At 40.3% G+C, this 19043-nt stretch overlaps 1 protein-coding gene across 1 annotated transcript in view; it reads left to right on the plus strand.

Annotated features, from left to right (window-relative positions):
* Positions 1-19043, plus strand: part of SLC2A13 (solute carrier family 2 member 13) — a 300012-nt gene that overhangs the window by 237676 nt on the left and 43293 nt on the right. The window contains exon 7 of the mRNA XM_070410428.1: positions 772-897. Coding sequence (XP_070266529.1) covers positions 772-897 — 126 coding nt within the window. The remainder of the gene's footprint in view (positions 1-771; positions 898-19043) is intronic.

Consider the following 19043-nt stretch of genomic DNA (forward strand, 5'->3'; position numbering starts at 1 on the left):
AAAATATATTTTTGTTGATTTCAGAGAGGAAGGGAGAGGGGGAGAGAGAGAGAAAAACATCAAGGATGAGAAAGAATCATTGATAGGCTGCCTCCTGCATGCCCCCTACTAGGGATCGAGCCAGCAACCTGGGCATGTGCCTTCACCAGGAATTGAACCGTGACCTCCTGGTTCATAAGTCAATGCTCAACCACTGAGCCACACTGGCCAGGCTATTTTCAGAAAAAAATCAATTCTACTGCCATGGTAAACAACCTGCTTCCCTATTTATAATGGTTTGGCCCTCTAGCGACTTCAGTGGGAAATTATAGCTAATTTGTCTACAAACCTCAGGTGGTCATAATAATCTGGCCACTCGGTGTATATTGGAAAAACATATTTTCCATTTTAAAAAAATGTGTTACATGATGGAAACAAGAGAAATAAATGCTTTAGTATAATTTGGAACCAGTTGGCCTGGATCAGGATGGGCCAGTCCATACTTTGGTAACAAATCTCAGTGGCTTAGAAAAGCATAGTTTATTTGCTGCAGGTTGACAGGTTCTTCTACATTCAGTGTCTCAGATCCAAGCCTCTTCCATCTCAAAGTAGGTTCCGAAGGTGCTGCAGGAGGTGGGGGGAGGTGGGAGAGGCCTTCCAGCTCTCACCGGCCTCATCACGTGTCACTTCGCCAAAACCAGTCTGATGGACCCACGCTTACAGCAGAGTGGAAAATTCGGGGGAGCACCAGTTGTCTCTGCTAACGCGAGTGTAACTCTTTTCGTTTTACAGTTACTGTAATGAGTGTATGTTGGACCCAGATTGCGGATTCTGCTACAAGATGAACAAATCCACCATCATTGACTCCTCCTGTGTTCCAGTTAATAAAGCATCTACAAGTGAAGCAGCCTGGGGCAGGTATGTCGCTCACTGCATACTCTGAGAATACACAGTAAAATTTCACAAGGAGGCTTATTTTTAAGCTTACAGAGTGACTACACTTACCTTAGAAAACTGCATTTCTGTTAAGCTGGTCTTTTTTCCAAACGGTCTTTCAAACTGATCTTCATAACTACAGAGCGTCCCCCCAAAAATGTATACACACTGGAAATGATTATAAAGTCAGTATTTATTAACATTTTCAAAATTTAAAAGAATTTACAGTAATCAATACTTTTTTTTGTCAATACCCATTTTCAAACTGATGACTGTTCTGGTCCAGGCACTGCTGATAACACGAAGCCATGGAATGGCAAACATCAAGAATCATTGCGTTTGGTATTTGTGTGCCCTCAGTTCGCCAACTGCTGTGGTTTTGTTCTGTAAACTTTTTCTATTATGTGTCCCCATACAAAAAGTAAAGCTTAGTGGCACTTTAGGATAAATTTACTGTGTTCAAAGCTTAGTTTGGCTTCATCCATTATTTCAAATCAGTTAAACCTGAAAAGGAGTGAAAATTAAGGGAGTTAGCTGCTAAAGGATGTGTACATTTTGGGGGACACCCTGTACATTACTTTGCAGCATATACTCATGAGCGTGGGTATAAAACATTGCAGCAGTATGTTTCCCGGACTTGGAATGGAAAGCACTCCCACCTGGACGTCAGGAACCCGGATCCCAGACCCACCTCTGCCCTGCATGGTCAGAGTTCGGACCTTGAGGCAGGGGATCCTGTATGTTGCCAGGGCAGTTTTTCCCATTGCATATTTTTTAACTACACCAATAATTTTCAGACTCCCAAACTTAAGTGAAAGACAGAAGATTGTCAAATCAAAATGAATTAATATCACTTTAAATTCTTTCACAGAACTCTTATTATCTTAGAGAACTTTCCTGGAGTTTAATGAAATTTAGCAAAATTAGGATAAAAGTTGGTGGTCACTGGCATGTAACCAGTCTGGGAAGGTATAAATCTTTTTCTTTCTTTTTTTTTAAAAATATATTTTTATTGATTTCAGAGAGAGGAAGATAAATAGAGAGAGAGATACAAATATCACTGATGAGAGAGAATCATTGATCGGCTGTCTCCTGCACGCCCCCTACTGGAGATCGAGCTTGCAACCCAGGCAAGAGCCTTGACCAGGAATCAAACTGTGACCTCAGTTCTTGGGTCAATGCTAAACCACTGAGCCACACAGGCCAAGCTAAATATTTCTCTTTTTGACAGATCACATTGGTTTGTAGTAGGCAAATAAATGAAATGTTTGTATACAACAAATAATCCCCACATTAATGAACTAATATTCACATCCATGGTCATAGAAAGCATATAAATATTCTTCAACATGGCTTTAACCTATTTTGTGTTTTAAATTGCGGTAAAGAGAATAATATGTTCTCATCCTATCTGCTTCATAGTACTGATGAAGGTAATGAAATCTGTAATGAAGTACTTGTATCTCCTAGGAGCTATAAAGTACAATGTGTCATTATTAATCATTATACTGTTGCCATTAATCGTTTTATAAGAGAAGTACTCCAAGAAGAAGTGAATTACATGGCAGTGAATGAAAATCCAGACCAAATTTTAAATACACTAATTACAAAGAAATATATAAAAAAAAATTCAATTATTACTTAAAATCAAAGCTTTAAAAGAGCTCCTTTTAGAAACACTCAGCGTATAATTTGCATCAGCCAAGCTTCATTAGGGAGTTAATTGAGTGAATATTTCTGGGTGTAATAGTTTATAATTTTAACCCTGATTCTTTTTCAGTAGAAAAAATCTGAAAGTTACTAGTCTAGAATTCCAGCCATATTATGAAATCTGTGCATGTAGTTTCCTATATTTCATAGAATTCACTTCTAAACTTAGAGAAATGTTGACTAATGAAAGGAAACACTAAAATTAGACATTTCTCTTACTCTCAGAAGGTCTAGCGGTCAGAACCTTTAAAATAGGTTGTTATTTTTTGCAAATAACAAAGTATATAATGCTTTAATAGAAATACATATTGTTTTGTTTCAATGTCTCCTTAACATTTTATTTATATTTTGAACTATTATTCCTTGACTGCACACACTACTAGTGAAAAGTGAGGCACAGATAATACCTAAGAAGGAAAAATACAAAGAACTAAATGCAATATATAAAGAACTTTTATGTTTATAGAATCATCTTAGAAAAATCTCAAATTCTTTACTACAAAAAAAAAAATAGGTTGTCTGTGCTAGAAAGAAAGTAAAAAGGTAGGATATGTTTACTATGAAAAAATTCTAAGAATATCCATTTGTAGTTAAATAGCATTTACTATATTTTCGTTTATTAGTTGGTTGATGAGTTTTATGCAAGTACCTAGAATAGAATTCTCAGGGAAAAATCTACCATTACCTTGGATTTACATCTGAAATATGTGATTTATAGATATTTCAGGGTCAAGTATTAAGGCAGTTCATAGTCACATGGCCTGATGTGTAACTGTAGCTGTTTCCTGGAAAGACATCAGGTGGAATGGTAAATTTATGATGGAAATGATCTGATGATTTTTATAAACTGAATTGTTTTAACATAATGAAAACCATTTGCCCATGTAATCAATTATATCTATGTTGTTGCATTTCAGTAAATTTTTAAAAAATAATATAACTCTCCAAAGAAGATATACAAATGGTCAACAAGCACATATAAAACTACTCAACATTGCTAATCATTAGGGAAATGCAAATTGAAACTACAATGAGATAACATCTCATACCCATTAGGATGGCTGCTGTCACAAAAAATAAAATAAAATGACAACGGTGGAGGATGTAGACAAATTAGAAAGTCTGTATACTGTTGATGGGATTATAAAATGGTGCAGCCACTACAGTAAACAGGATGGCAGTTTCATAAAATTTTACAATTGGATTACATATCACCCAACAATTCCATTTCTGGGTGAATATCCACAAGAATGAAAAGGTTTTAAAGAGAAATTTGAATACCCATGTTCACAGCAATACTATTGACAATAGCCGAAAACTAGAAGCAACCCTAGTGTTACTCAGTGGATGAATGAATAAGCAAAATGTGGTATTACATATAATGACATATTCAGACTTAAAGGAGATAAATTCTGGCACATACTACACCATGGGGGAACCTTGAAGATAAAATGGTAAGTAAAATAAGCCAGTTACAAACTGACAGATACCCTGTGACTCCACTAACATGAGGCGCCTAGAGTAGTCAGATTTACAGAGATGGAAAGAAGGGCGCCTACAGAGATGGAAAGAAGGGCGCCGGGGTTAGGGGACAGTAGGGAGTTGTTTAATGGGTATGGAGTTTGTTTTGCAAAATGAAATTAGTTTCAGAGATTGAGTGCTCCTCATTGTGAATATACTTAACACTATTGAGCTGTACAATTAAAACTTTTAAATGGTGAGTTAGGATGGTAAATTTTGTGTTCTATGTATTTCATCACAATTAAAAATAAAAGGGGGGGAGAACCAAGATGGCGGCATAGGTTAATGTCGAGTTTGCTGCCTCAAACAACCACTTCAAAAATACAACTAAAAGATGGAACGGACATCATCCAGAACCATAGGAAGGCTGGCTGAGTGGAAGTTCTACAACTAGGAGGAAAGAGGAAACCATACCCAGACTCAGAGGAGGCGCAGTGCTGAATTGAAATACTAAGGTGCGGAGTGCATGTGGAGCAGGCCGGCGGCGGAGGGCGGGGTTGTTGTTTTCAATCGGGAGGGAGTTTCAGACTCTGAGCTCCAGATCCGGGCGAGTCTCTAGGGACCCAGACTCAAACGAGAGAAGCGGGAAGGCAGCTTTCTCTCCGAGGTTTGCAGCAGTTGCAGAGCCGCTGGGGACGGAACTGAGAGCAGCCATATCTGCTCGCTCTGCCCGCCCTGTAGATCCCCTGGGACCCACCCCGCACAAGCCCTGCACAGGGGCATTTGCCGGATAGCCTCAGGCAAAGGCTAGATTAGCACCGCCCTAGAGATCCAGCACAGAAGCGCTCCCACTGCAGACACAGCTGACTCTCATAACCAGTTAGCCTGGAGGCCAATTTACCCCCAGTATTGCCGACAACAATCAAGGCTTAACTACAACAAGACTGCCCACAAAGACCACAAGGGGGTGCACCAAGAAAGCATAAAAAAATGCGGAGACAAAGAAACATGACAGAAATGGAGGATATAGAGCTAAAAAACACACTTTTAAGGTCTCTCAATAATCTTCTATAAACTGCCGATAAACTTGATGAGAGCCTCAAGAAATCTAATGAGACCCTCGATGTTGTGATAAAGAACCAACTAGAAATTAAGCATACACTGACTGAAATAAAGAATATTACACAGACACCCAACAGCAGACCAGAGGAGCGCAAGAATCAAGTCAAAGATTTGAAATGCGAAGAAGCAAAAAACATCCAACCGGAAAAGCAAAATGAAAAAAGAACCCGAAAATACGAAGATAGTGTACGGAGCCTCTGGGACAGCTTCAAACGGACCAACCTCAGAATTATAGGGGTGCCAGAAGATGAGAGACAGCAAGATATTGAAAACCTATTTGAAGAAATAATGACAGAAAACTTCCCCCACTTTGTGAAAGAAATGGACTTACAGGTCCAAGAAGCGCAGAGAACCCCAAACAAAAGGAATCCAAAGAGGACCACACCAAGACACATCATAATTAAAATGCCAAGAGCAAAAGACAAAGAGAGAATCTTAAAAGCAGCAAGAGAAAGAAACTCAGTTACCTACAAGGGAATACCCATACGACTGTCAGCTGATTTCTCAACAGAAACTTTGCAGGCCAGAAGGGAATGGCAAGAAATATTCAAAGTGATGAATACCAAGAACCTACAACCAAGATTACTTTATCCAGCAAAGCTATCATTCAGAATTGAAGGTCAGATAAAGAGCTTCACAGATAAGGAAAAGCTAAAGGAGTTCATCACCACCAAACCAGTATTATATGAAATGCTGAAAGGTACCCTTTAAGAAGAGGAAGAAGAAGAAAAAGGTAAAGATACAAATTATGAACGACAAACATGCATCTATCAACAAGTGAATCTAAGAATCAAGTGAATAAATAATCTGATGTACAGAATGAACTGGTGATTATAATGAATCAGGGACATAGAAAGGGAATGGACTGACTATTCTTGGGGGGGAAAGGGGTGTGGGAGATGCGGGAAGAGACTGGACAAAAATCGTGCACCTATGGATGAGGACAGTGGGTGGGGAGTGAGGGCGGAGGGTGGGGCGGGAACTGAGAGGAGGGGAGTTATGTGGGGAAAAAAGAGGAACAAATGTAATAATCTGAACAATAAAGATTTAATTTTAAAAAAATAATAAAAATAAATAAAAAGGGAAGCGCACTTAAAAATCATCTGGCGTACTTCTAGAAGACACAGCACGGTGAGCTGATGGAAAATACGCTCCTGCCCGGCACCCCTGCATGTCCTGAATGCATCCCACACGTGCAAATACAGGTTTAGTTGGGAAATTAGAAAGAAACTTTAATGGCTTAAGAAATCATAATAAACAGAACATTAAAATCAATAACTGAAAAGAATCACACAAAGTTAGAACTAGATCTGAGTTGGCCTGTAGAGTAAGCAGAGAATTGAAATTAAAATGAGGAAAAAGTAATGCAGAGCAAAGAAATACTAAAGAGAATCAAGAAAACAAAATTTGTTTCCTAGAGAAGATCAATATACTAGAGAAACCTCTGATGGTACTCTTTTAAGAAGAGAGAGAAGGCACAGATAAACAGTATTTAGAATGGAAGAAAAGCGTGTAAGGCAGTGGTTCTCAACCTTCCTAATGCCGCAACCCTTTAATATAGTTCCTCATGTTGTGGTGACCCCCAACCATAAAATTATTTTTGTTGCTACCTCATAACTGTAATTTTGCTACTGTTATGAATCGTAATGTAAATATCTGATATGCAGGATGTATTTTCATTGTTACAAATTGAACATAAGTAAAGCACAGTGATTAATCACAAAAACAATATGTAATTATATATGTGTTTTCTGTGAAAGGGCCGTTCGACCCGACCCCATGGTTGCGACCCACAGGTTGAGAACCGCTGATGTAAGGTCAGATAGTAAAGATTTTAAAAATAATAAGAGGATAATATTAATAATGTTGTCCAATGTATTTGAAAACAGTTAAAATGGACAATTTTCTAGAAAAAAATATAACTTTCTAAAACTAATTCAGCACCTCTGTGAAGAATGATTTTCATCCCCACTATACAAATAAAGACAGCGATGCATAGAGGATCCAAATGACTTTCTCAAATTCAAAAAGCCAGTAAGTCCACCAGTTTTAGGGGAACAACAGTTGGGTAACAGAAAGGTACACATTTTAGAATCAGGTCATTTCAAATTTGAACTTTCATTTATCTTGTAAGTGGCGCTAGGACAAGAGCCTCTCTGAGCCCCATTCCTCATCTGTAAAATGGCAATGAAGTTATTGCTGTACTGAACAGTATTTTTTATGAAGATTAGATGAGAATGTATCTTAAGACTCTTGTAAAAATGTAATGCCCTGGGAAAATGGAAAATCTGTGTTTTTCTTAGATTTGTCAACAACACATTTCCTAGATTAGAATAAGCACTTCCTGCCAGACAAGTGCGTTAGAATACGTTCTCCTTATCTGTGTCTTTTCACCCACCTCCACATTGTGTTCGTATGGCTCTCTATACACACAGACTCATAAATAATCTATTCTGGAACGTCAAACATCCTGACTCTTTAAAAGTACTGCTAATGAGGGCTACTTTCTTAATGTGCTGATTCAGTATTTGTTTCCTATAATGCAACATTTGTGCTCTGTAATTAGACTCACTAAAATAGCTAGATAGACTCCCTACTTGGCAGTTCATTGTTCAGACTCGCACTGACTGCCTGGTTTGTTGTGTTCATTCAGCAGCGGTATTTTTCTCAAAGCTGCACTCTCATACAACACCAGCCTATTTTCCTAGCATTACACCCCTCTCCATTCTAGTCATCAACCCCTTGTGACCACCCTATAATGCCCAATTTCTAGTCAGTCCCTGTTCCTTTTACATTAAAAAAATATTCATCAGTTCCTGCTTCTCTAAAAAGTAGTCTATACATTTTTTCTCACTAGACAAGACTCTTAAGACTTTTAGGATAAGGATAGGGACCACGACTTGAATTGCATGTGTTTGGTGAATATAAAGTAACGGTGGCACATTTTGGTTCATCTGATAACAGTGCAATTAATCAACAGGTGTGGCACTGCAGAGGTGAAGTGTGGGAGGTGGGCTTGTCAGAAAAGGAGCCTAGAGGAAGGGGAATGGATGGTTGGAGCTGATCCTGGACATGTGAGTTTGGATCAGAGTGTCAGAGAGCCTCTTTTAGGAATTTCTTTTACTTTTATAGGTACACTAGTGGCCCGGTGCTCGAAATTTGTGCACATTAAAAGGGAATTAATTAGAGGAAATATTTTATATTGCTATTTGCCCTTTCTCTATAATACAAGTGTCAGAGATGAAAGAAAATTAGTAAAATGTATATGAAAATCTCCCTCCTGTCAGAGTCTGGGGTACGCCGCAGGACCCAGACTCAAGTCCCTGCCCACCTGCGCCTTGAAATCATGCGAGACCCAGATCCGGCCAGCCCCACCCCCGTCAAGCCCCACAGGGCAGGGAGTGCAGCCTCAGGTCCCCCAGCTCGGCGCCAGGCAGGAGGGTGCAGCCTCAGGTCCCCTGTCAAGCCTCACTGGGCAGGGAGCGCAGCCTCAGGTCCCCCGGCCCTGGAACGAGGGCGTGATGACCATTTGCATATTAGCTCTTTATTATATAGGATTTTTAAAGGTGTGGAAATCACACTGGAAATGATTAGAGGTGAATGATTTCATGGGATACCAAGATGGTGGATATGACCTTGTATCACATAGTGAGAGAACAGTTCTCTTCCAAATATTCTGAATCTATGCAGAAGAAAGTCAGCTGTCACTAGCATGGTTTTAGTAACAAATTATCTAAATAGAGATGAATAACATTGCTGTGTTTTTGTCCCACTTTTTTTATAACTCTGTTCTGTTCTTGCCTAAGTGTTTAGAATATCTGCTGCACTCACTAGGGAAGGATTTGATTTCCCATGCCCATTCAGTCTTACCCACATCGCTTGCTCTGGCTAAGGAAATGAGAGTGGAGAAAACAAACAGACGTTTATTAACATGTATATCTCATAGATACGTGAGAGAAAATTAGGGATGTGTAACCCAAAGAGGTGGCTTCAAATGCAGGCTTATATAGCATCTTCAGCAAAGAAAGATACATGACAAGAGAAAGAAAAAGAACCTTGAGTCTGTAGAGGTGGCAACTTGTAGGAAGGCAAATATATGAGGAAGGGATGGGCACCATAAAGTCTAGTTAGTAAGGTTGTTAGGTAGATTCCCCCAGTGCCATCTCCACGCTGATAGGGTCTAAAGTTACTCTGTGATTAACTCCTGTCCTTCCAGTTAGAAAGGGAAAGAGGGACACATTTGTCAATATTTGTCCTGCTTCTTGGCAAGTGGGGAGGGCAGAGAGCTTTTCCTCTGTTCACTGCTTCTTAATTGCCTTCAACTCAGAATGCAAAGTAGGCACATTCCGGTTTCCTTCACTTGGGATAACTGGGAACGGGTTACGCACCTGGGGATGTCGCTTATGTCAGAGGGGTGGCCTGTGGCACAGTAGGAATGCTCGAAGTAAATTAGGAAGCATGGCTAGAGGATAAAGCGCTGGAAAATGTGATCATAAAGGTATCCAAATAGGAAGGACAAAGTAGAGAAACAACTGGAGAAATACAGTGAAGATAAAACAGGGCAGGCTAAGACATGTTCAGAGAATGTGTATCTTGGAGACAGCTCAGAAAACACTGAGAACACAGTCAGCCTTCTCTGTGGTGAATTTTCTCATTTGCAGATCTCTCTCTCAGCCAGGTTAGGAAGTGCCTTTGAAGTAAGCAGAATTGCTCCAGATATATTGGCAAAGTGCTGCTAAGACTGACAGCTTTGAGTTTTCTTACAGATTTAGTATTTGGTATCTATATACATTGGATATAATTACTTTCAAAATATATATCTAAAATACTAAAGTCAAATAGTATGCATAGCATTAAATTTTATCTGTGCACAAAAATTATTTTATGAATGTAGATGAAGGGCACTGTATCTTTGTCTCATTAAATCCCTTAGCAGCCATCAGTTGCTTTTCTCAACTGGCTTCTATAAATGTTTCAGGTCCTATAGTGCAACCATTTCTGCATTAAGTGAGGAGCTGGTAGAATATAAATTACTGAGAGCCTAAGTGTGTGGAGCAGATAAGCCACAACTGGAAGATGGCAGAGCCCATCCTAAATTGAAATAGGAGTAGCGTTAATAATCCTGTGGACTGGCCTATGACTTGTGGCAGCAATGTAACCATGACCGGTGACCTCCTCCATCCCACTCAACCATACACATATACCACACTCAAAATGAGCAACGTCCAACGAACTTGGGAATTCATTGTGAGTCAGTCTAATTCTTTAAAAAGAGATTTTCTGGCCTTTGTGAATGTGTGCCGAGTATTCAGGTGTAAGATGTTCAAAGAGGTTCACTCTTTTATGTTCCAACTCCAAGATTGAATGAGATATTCTGTGTGTACTGCTGTTTTGTAAAGAGAAGGATAAAGTCATTCACTACCTATATATCCTTTTTTGTTTTTATTTTTTTCTTAAAAGCATCTGTGGCTCTTGGCATTCTGAAATTGAGAATGATCCAAACCACATGGGAATAATAATACACCTGCCCAAGATAAATGTTGGAGTATAACTAGCATATTAGATATAAAACAAACTCAAAACATCTGATCCTGTTGGCATTTTTTAATTAAAGTCTTTTAAACTCTTAAGAATGCTGATGTCCAGAATTCAGTAGAGCATTGCTTTTCAGCAGCTAATCCTCTAGAGCTAAGTAGAATAATGGCAAGTGGATAGAGGTTCTGGCAGCATAGCCCAGAGAGATCCAAAAAAGGCAGGTTTATTTGTGGGTTTTTAAAAATCTAGTACTTTATTTTTTTAATTTACATGAATTTTCCTTTATATTCTAAAATAGGGCCATACTCATCTATATATATAAAGAGCCAGGGTCTGTAACGACCGAAGGCTCGACCTAACACCAGAAGTCAGTGCTGGGTTGCCCTGGCGACCCAGCACTGACTGCAGCTGTTGCCAGGGCAGCGACCCAGCACTGACTGCCGAAGGGGGATGCAGATTAAGCCCGGAGAGAGGCCTGCAGAGAGAGAGGTGGGGTCTGATCTGCCGCCTCAGTGGCAGCTGATGATCAGCCATTGCCTCTCTCTCTCTCCCCCACCCCCCAGCTTCCCCAGCAGCCACACCTCTGTTTCTCTCTGGGCCTCCGGGGCTGCTGATCAACCCTGCCTCATTGATCAGGCCCAGAGATAGGCCTGGAGACACTGACTGGCATAGAAACAGACCAATCAGAACCAAATCTGGGTGAAGTGCCAGGAGCCAATGGCTGCCTAGGAGGCAGAGCTTTTGATGCTGACTGGCATCAAAACCAACCAATCAGAACCTAATCTGGGTGAACTGCGAAGGCAGAACCTAAGGTGGGGGCTGAGGAGGGGTTTTGAGGGCAACAGCTATTTGGTGTAAGGTGTAAGAAACGGGTTCAATTTTTTAATGACCGGTTTGGCAATACAGTGCATATGGCTGGCCATCAGTCCAGATATAGGGATTATGTGTTTTGTCTGCCAAGAGCATCTCCTCCTGCTGAAAAAGGCTCCCCGCTGCCCATTTAAGCAATCCTATCCTATATAATCTATTTATACTAATAAAAGGGTAATATGCCAATTAGACCGAGTCGACCGACCACCTTCTGGATGTCCGACTTCCTTCCAGACAAAGCCATCTTGGTGGGGGCTGAGGCAGAGGCCATTAGGGGCGATCAGGCCGGCAGGGGAGGGCAGCTAGGGGCAATGAGGCAGGCAGAGGCAGTTGGGGGTGATCAGGCTGGCAGGGAGGGCAGTTAGGGGTGAGATCAGGCGGCAGGGGAGGGCAGTTGGGGGCGAGATCAGGCCAGCAGGGGAGGGCAGTTGGGGGCAACCAGGCCGGCAGGGGAAGGCACTTGGAGGCGAGATCAGGCCAGCAGGGGAGGGCAGTTGAGGGTGAGATCATGCTAGCAAGGGAGGGCAGTTGGGGGCAATCGGGCCGGCAGGGGAGCAGTTAGGCATTGGTCAGGCTGGCAGGGGATAGGTTAGGGAGTGATCAGGCTGGCAGGCAGAAGCAGTTAGGGGCAATCAGTCAGGCAGGCAGGCAAGCGTTTGGGATCCAGCAGTCTCGGATTGTGAGAGGGATGTCCCCCAAGGGGTCTCAGATTGGAGAGGGTGCAGGCTGGGCTGAGGAACACCCCCCTCCAGTGCACAAATTTCGTGCACCGGGCCTCTAGTTTTAATGTAATAATTGTTCTTCTTACTTATCCATTGATTTTTCTGGAGAGCCCCTACCTACCACCTCTCATTTCATCTATTCCCCCAGCAGTGAGAAAAAACATTTGTTCCTAAAAAATGTGTGCTGTTTTATTCTGCAGCACGTTAGTACATGTGCTAACTTGACAATACAGTATAGACCCAACCCAGAAACAGTTAAGCATAGACTCAACCCAGAAATGAACCCCCAGTTCACAAAAATTAAAACATAGGCAAATTCTAATGATACTTTCAGATCTCAGTTCAGTATCAGTCAAAGACACTTACATGCCTCATGGATTTAAATGTTATAGTTAGGATTGTTGCAAACACGGTATGTTCTCTAGTAGAGCTAATTGAATAAGACTTGAACATCTAATTGAAATTCTTGAACAAAAATTTTGCTTAGAACAGAAGTAAAAGTATTTCAGAAATCTATTCTTCATAAAATTATTGATACTGAAACACAAACATTCACAGATTATTTTACTTCTGCAGTTTTTTGGCTATATTCATTTGACATTTGGCTCTTTTTTACAGAATGGTGGACTGTGAAATAACTAAAGTAAGTTAATCATTTTCCAGACTGAAAATGTAAGACATTATTTCTTTGTAGCTAGCACATATTAAGATGCTTGTCAGCTATTACTCCAAAACAGCAGATCCTAGTGCACTTAAGTATAACTGTTCTCTCATATGTTGTATATAATCTGTAATTATGTTCACATGTTGTATTAGGATTGTACCTATTTGTCTCTAACTATCACCAGATGGGATTATGCCTGACACACAGAAATCTCTCAGTACATATGAATATTATTGAAAGAATAGTGGTAAGGAAAAAGAACCAGGAGTCCTGTAGATATTTTGACAAAGAATCTGTCTATTTCATTCTTCTGGGTGATTTTGTGTCATTGGAAAAGACCAGAATTTTTTTGAGGAACTTGTAGTGGAAGCAACAATAGCTAACATCAATAGCCACACCATCACCCATATCTACTATAGCTCACAGTATTCTTTGCCTGATTCTATTTCCTCTTTTTCTATTTCTGACTTAGTTGGGTATATGGGATTCAGGAAGGTTCTTGTAGAAATCTAAAATCAATGGGTAGCTTAGCCCTTGCATAACAGGAAGGGAGGCACTAACTGGAGTCAAAGATTTTGATTTGTGTTTTGACTCAGTAACTGACCAGAGTATGGTCTTGGGTCATTTATTTGGCCTCTCTGACCCCCAGTCTCCTAATCTTTAAAATAGAAGGAAATAACAACACTACATCTTGCTTGTCATGCAAGATCATTGAGAAAGTCAATTGAAAATGTATGTGAAAAGAATTTGGATTCTTGATTTTAAAAAAACAAAAACCACAACACACCATTATAAATCTCATTTCCACAATCTACCTTACTTACTGTATGAACTGAGTAAAACTGCATATCTAATTGGCAAATGTAGAATTAAAACTGTCTTTCTTAAACATGTCAGTATTTTAGAAAATAATTAACTAAAAGAAGAGTTCCTTTTCCTACAAATACTTTCTTAAATTTCCAAGAACTTTAATCAATTTATTTTCATTAAATCTTACACCATTATAACGAGAGATTTTTTTCACTTTCTTTAATAGAACAAATAATAATCAATAGAACAGACAAAAATAGTAAAGACACAGAAGACTTGAGCAGTACTGTCAGTCTACTGTGCCTAACTGACCAGACATTTATAGAACATTCCACTCAACAACAGCAGAATAAATATCCTTTTCAAATGAACATGGAATATTATCAACATCTACAGTATTTTGAGCTATAAAACAAGTCTCAACAAGTGTTAAGTAACTAAATTCATAGAAAGTATAGTCTCTGACCACAGTAAAATTAACTTAGAAATCAGTTAAAAAAAAAAGTTTTCACAAAAATTCCTAAATACTTGCAAATTAAACAGCATACTTCCAAATAACCATGGTATAAAGAACAAAACACAATGAAATTAGAAAATATTTTTGACCCAATGAAAAAAAAACATAAAAATGTTGGGATGCACCATAAAGCAATGCTTTGAACAAATGTCTGGTTTAAAATAATTATATTAGAAAATAAGAAAGGTCTAAAATCAATTATCTAAACTGCCAATTATGAAGCTAGAAAATGAAGAGCAAATAAAATCCAGTGTAAGTAGAAGAAAAGAAATATAGAGTAGATATCAATAAAATAGAAAATGGGAATGCAGGAGATAAAGTAAATGATATCAAAAGCTATTGTTTTAAAGAGCTCAAAAGTTTAATTATGTTATATGTAGACTCATCAATGGTATTGGGGGACGGGGAAGAGAAATTTACCACTATTAGAATTAAAAGAGGATTTAAATGGAATGGACAGAATCTGGTGAATGATACCAGATATTTAAGGGAGAAATCATGCTATTCCTACATAAACTATGTCAGAAAATGGTAGAAGGCTAAACTTTCCAAATCATAAGGTATCATATTGGTACCAAAACCATATAAATTCTATAAGAAAGGAAAATTGCAGATAAAAATTCCAATATTCCTCATATACAAGAGTGGGGAAAAGTTGGTTAAAGTACCAGCCATCATTACCTAAAAGATAAATTATAAGTAAGGATATGAAAGAATAACAACAATAATAAAAAGACAATACAGATAACTAATACAATAATTAATAAATACATAATCCTATCTAATAATAGACCAACATGGTAATTAACCATACCTCTGACACACTTCCCATTGGCTAATCAGGGTGACATGCAAATTAACTGCCAACCAAGATGGCGGCCGGCAGCCAGGCAGCTGAAGTGAACAGGAGGCTTGCTTGCTCCAGTGATGGAGGAAGCCAAAGTTCCCCGCCTGCCGCCGCCTAGCTCTGAGCTGCACTCTTAAGCAACTATGTTGCAATTATAGAAGCTAAACAATCCCCAGAAACCTGCTTTCAGCCAGCCGAGCCTCAGAGCTGTAGTTGCAACAGTGTTTCAATTATAAAAGCTAAACAAAGCCCAGATACCTGCTTTCAGCAGCCGAGGTCTCAGAGCTGGAGCCGAGCCTCAGAGCTAAAGCTGGCTCTCAGTTCCAGTGACAGCCATAGAAGGTAAATAAATCCCAGAATAAAAAAGAAAAAGAAAAAAAAGGAGAGGCTGGGAGCTTCAGTCACCCGCCAGCCTGAAAACGGCCCTCAGCCCCTCACCCAGACTGGCCAGGCACCCCAGTGGGGACCCCCACCCTGAAGGGGGTGTGACCAGCTGCAAACAGCCATCATCCCCTCATCCAGGCTGGCCAGGCACCCAAGCAGGACCCCCACCCTGATCCGGGACACCCTTCAGGGCAAACCACCCGACCCCCATCCGTGCACCAGGCCTCTATCCTATATAGTAACAGGGTAATATGTAAACTGACCCTAACAGCAGAAGGACTGGGAATGACTAGTCACTATGACACACACTGACCACCAGGGGGCAGATGCTCAATGCAGGAGCTGCCCTCTGGTGGTCAGTGTGCTCCCACAGGGGGAGACCTGCCCAGCCTCAAGCCAGGCTGATGGCTGCCAGTACAGCGGTGGTGGTGGGAGCCTCTCCTGCCTCCTCAGCAGCACTAAGGATATCTGACTGCAGTTTAGGCCTGGTCCCCGCTGGCAATTGGACATCCCCCGAGGGTTGCTGGGCTGTCAGAGGGATGTCTGATTGCCATCTTAGGCCCAATCCCCTGGGGAGCGGGCCTAAGCCAGCAAGGTGGTCATCCCCTGAGGGGTCCCAGACTGTGAGAGGGCACAGGCCGGGCTGAGGGACCCCCTCCCCTCCGAGTGCACAAATTTTTGTGCACCGGGCCTCTAGTAAAAGAATAAACTTTGTTTCTCATACAGTTATAAACATACTTTTGCCTACCGTTGTATATAGACACAGAAATTCTCAAATTGAATCCAACAATATAAAGGAATGCACAGTTTATTTAACATTTAAAATTAATTGATTTAATTCACTATATTAGTGAGCAAAGGAGAAAAACCATATGATCATCTCAGGAGATGCAGAAAGTTTTTTTGACAATATTCAACATCCATTTGTAATAAAAACTCTGACAAGGCTATAGTAAGGTATGTAACCTTTGGGAATTGGCTTTTTTTCTCCGCCTAATTCTTGAGATTCATGTTGATGTATCAATAATTCATTTCTTTTTATTGTTGACTAGTATTGCATAGCATAGGATGTACCTCTGTTTGTTTAGCCATTCATCCACTGAAGATATTGGGGTTATTTCCAGTTTTAACTTCTAAGAAGTAATTGTCAAGTACTTTGATTTCATTATAACCTGACATAGCATTTGTATTCCTATATATAATTTAAGCACTTTGGAGAATTCTCTTGTCTAAAATACTTTAAGATCTTTTTTTCTGAATCTGTTTATAAGGAAGTTTTCTTGAAGAAATTATATCTTTTCAAATATGACAGAGTTTCATTTATGTGGCACCTAACTAAGATCCATCTTGGATTAGATTTTATCAAAGCTGAGAACATGTCTTTTAATGGACATTTTATAATTTGCAGGTAATAATAAATGTAATCATCATTCTGTGTAGGTTCTAATTAGAGGTTAGGGAGAAATGTACCCAGTAGCGTTTTGGAAAAGGGACAGAACATTTTATCCTGGAAAGGGGTGATTCATCGGGCACCTAGGGCCAGTTAGATACACTCCTTAAGAATACTTTACAATTTGTTGGGCAAAGGTTTGGTTCTGAAACATTCTTCATTCCCTTCCCAAGTGGGTTGAGAGCTTGTGCTCTGATCTTCCAGCTTCAGAGGTTCCAGACAAAATCGGGAGCATCAACTCAGAAATGCAAACTTGTCAGTAATTTTTTTCTTAATTTTTAGTTCATGAAATTGCATTCTTGGGAGCCCTTGTAAAACCATTTCATCCATCTGTATACAAATGGGTTCTGTGATTTTAAGTAACCTGTTCCGTAGCTAAGATTGTGGACTCTGGGCTTTCTCAGCGGTCAGTTCAGAAAGAAGCAGGGAACTGCCACTGCTCAGGACAGTGCTAACCAAACACAACAGCTACTTGTCTCTTGCTGGTTTGTCCAGTCACCTGTGAAACTAGGCAGAACCAGCCCACAGCTTGCTGCTTTCTGCTGTGTTTCCAAAATATCCATTCAGTGATTTTTCTTTTTTTCATTCAGGGAACAAAAGTGGGGGGAAGGCCAGCTAACTAACTTCTCTTTTCGTCATTTGTCTAAGACGGGTGGGGAACGTCCTGCCCATGGGCCATATAGGACCCACAAAATCATTTGGTCTGGCCCTGCCAAGGCATTAGGGGTGAGTTAATTAAATGTTTAACCAAATACAGCTGGATAACTTTTAAGTTGAGATTTTGTACAGCCCTCGAATGATGTTATAAATATCCAAATGGCCATTGGCAGGAAAAAGGTTCCCCACCCCTGGCCTAAGACCTTACCTCTGTCTTGCCCACCCAGCTCCAGGTTCCTTGGTGCCCGAGTTACTGAGGAGGCGCTGCCCTGAGATTCCCTTCACTTCCCTTTGCACTTCAATGGACAGGTTATTTATGTAAAATGGATTTTTAAACATATCAGTATTCACAACTTTTTCAAAAAAATTTTAAGCATGTTGCAATGTATCAGTTTTTAGACCAGTAGCCTCTGGGAGTAGACTCTGAAAAGAAAAACAAATCGGAGGCATTAAGAACCCGAGAAAAAGACTAACAAACACAGTTGGTGCTGCTGCCTGGAATGATGCATCACTTTTCCAAGGCTCTTTTCACACTACACCCAGACTCCTACTTCTGCTGGTGCCCTGGGCCCTACCACTGTCACTCTGTCCTGGATTACTAGAGCTTCCTAGTCGCCTCCCTGCTTCAACACTGGCCCTTGACCCTCCCCACCACCTGTTCTGCACAGAACAGCCACAGGAAGCCTTTAAAACTGGAAGCCGTATCACTCTGCTCTTCTGCCCAGGACTCTCCGCTGAGGTCCCACATTACGTAGGACAAAAACCACACCCTACAAAGTCCTGCACACTAAGCATAGGCCTCCAGTGCTGTCTTCCTTGCTCACTACACTGCAGCCTCTGTTCTTGCAGATAATCCAGCCAGCTTCCATCTTGGGCTTTCACCCTTGTCTAGAAAGCTCTCCTTTCAGATACCTGTAGGGGGCGCACTTTTCCTTCTCTGCTCAGTGGCCTTGAGCCCTTCCCTAAGAGTCCTATAAAAATAGCAAAGTACCCCTGCCTGGACTCCTTGCACTACTCACTCTGCTTTATTTTTCTTTTTAGTGCTTATAATACTATGTATTCAGCATGTAGATATAAACATATTAGTGTGTTTATTGGTTTTCTGGGTGCCCATCTAGAATATAGGCTCCATGAGAGCAGAGGGCTTTTCTGTTTAGTGCTGTAGACAATGCCTGGAGCCTAGGAGTCATGTAGTAAATATTTATCGAGTAAATTAATTAACGACTCTGGGTCCCCTTTGTTTTATACTGCATTACCAAAAGTGGCAGAATAAGCTAAGAGCAAAAGAATCAGGGAATACTAAAGCTATTTAATGAGCATAACATGAGTCTGGTAAATAAATTGGTTTTGACAGATAAATTATTATTTTTATTAATCTA

This window comes from Myotis yumanensis, unplaced genomic scaffold (assembly GCF_028538775.1).
Source record: "Myotis yumanensis isolate MYYU_CA2020_CCGP unplaced genomic scaffold, mMyoYum1.0.hap1 SCAF_3, whole genome shotgun sequence".
Classification (NCBI taxonomy): Eukaryota; Metazoa; Chordata; class Mammalia; order Chiroptera; family Vespertilionidae; genus Myotis; species Myotis yumanensis.